The sequence below is a fragment of the Empidonax traillii genome, unplaced genomic scaffold (genome assembly GCF_003031625.1).
Source record: "Empidonax traillii isolate 1590-97213 ecotype Southwest subspecies unplaced genomic scaffold, ASM303162v1 scaffold6706:size5773, whole genome shotgun sequence".
NCBI classification, from domain to species: domain Eukaryota; kingdom Metazoa; phylum Chordata; class Aves; order Passeriformes; family Tyrannidae; genus Empidonax; species Empidonax traillii.
In genome coordinates, this window is record NW_020961899.1 from 705 (window position 1) to 1,364 (window position 660).

General features: G+C 47.1%; 1 protein-coding gene across 1 annotated transcript in view; it reads left to right on the forward strand.

Moving 5' to 3' along the window:
• Positions 1 to 466: 466 nt before the first annotated feature.
• The window catches only part of LOC114073502 (proteasome subunit beta type-6-like), a gene marked incomplete at its 3' end in the record, with an annotated part of 4,480 nt that continues 4,286 nt past the window's right edge, over positions 467 to 660 (forward strand). The window contains exon 1 of the mRNA XM_027911242.1: positions 467 to 574. Within this exon, the coding sequence (XP_027767043.1) occupies positions 467 to 574 (108 nt within the window). The remainder of the gene's footprint in view (positions 575 to 660) is intronic.

Here is a 660-nt window from a genome sequence, read left to right on the forward strand (position 1 = left end):
TGCCTTGAAGGCAATTTACATATAGCGACTCGGGTTATTTTTCGATGGGCAGGAAACCGAAAAAAGTTAAAATTTTAATATTAAACGTTAATACTTAACAACATTAATAGTATCATAATGTAATAATATATAAATAAAACAATATAACTAAAATATCTAAAATTACTAACACCTAATAATTTGATAATTCTGTAATACTTAATATTAATTATTTAATATCAAGTATTTAATGTGTAATATTTAATGTTTAATATTTAATATCAATATTTAATGTTTAATATTAATATTTACTATTTAATATTAATATTTAATATTAACATTTTTTAAAGCCCCGCCCCCCCCACCCAAACCCAATTTTCGCTCGGGTTTCCTTTACGGCGCCGTCGCAAAACCGTCGCGGCGGCGGCGGGGGCGGCGCTGCCGTAAAGCGCGCGCGCGCGGGGGAGGAAGGGAAGGGCAAGGCAAGATGGCGGCCGTGGCGGCCATGGCGGTGACGGGGCGGCAGCTCCCCCGGGCAGGGCCGGGCCCCGCGGGGCTGCACCGGGACTGGACGGCCGAGCCCGTCAGCACCGGCGTGAGTTGCCCCCGGGGACCCGCGGGGAGAGGGGAGGGAGGGAGGGAGGGAGGGACCCCCGGGAGAGGCTGGAGAGGGGTTGCCGG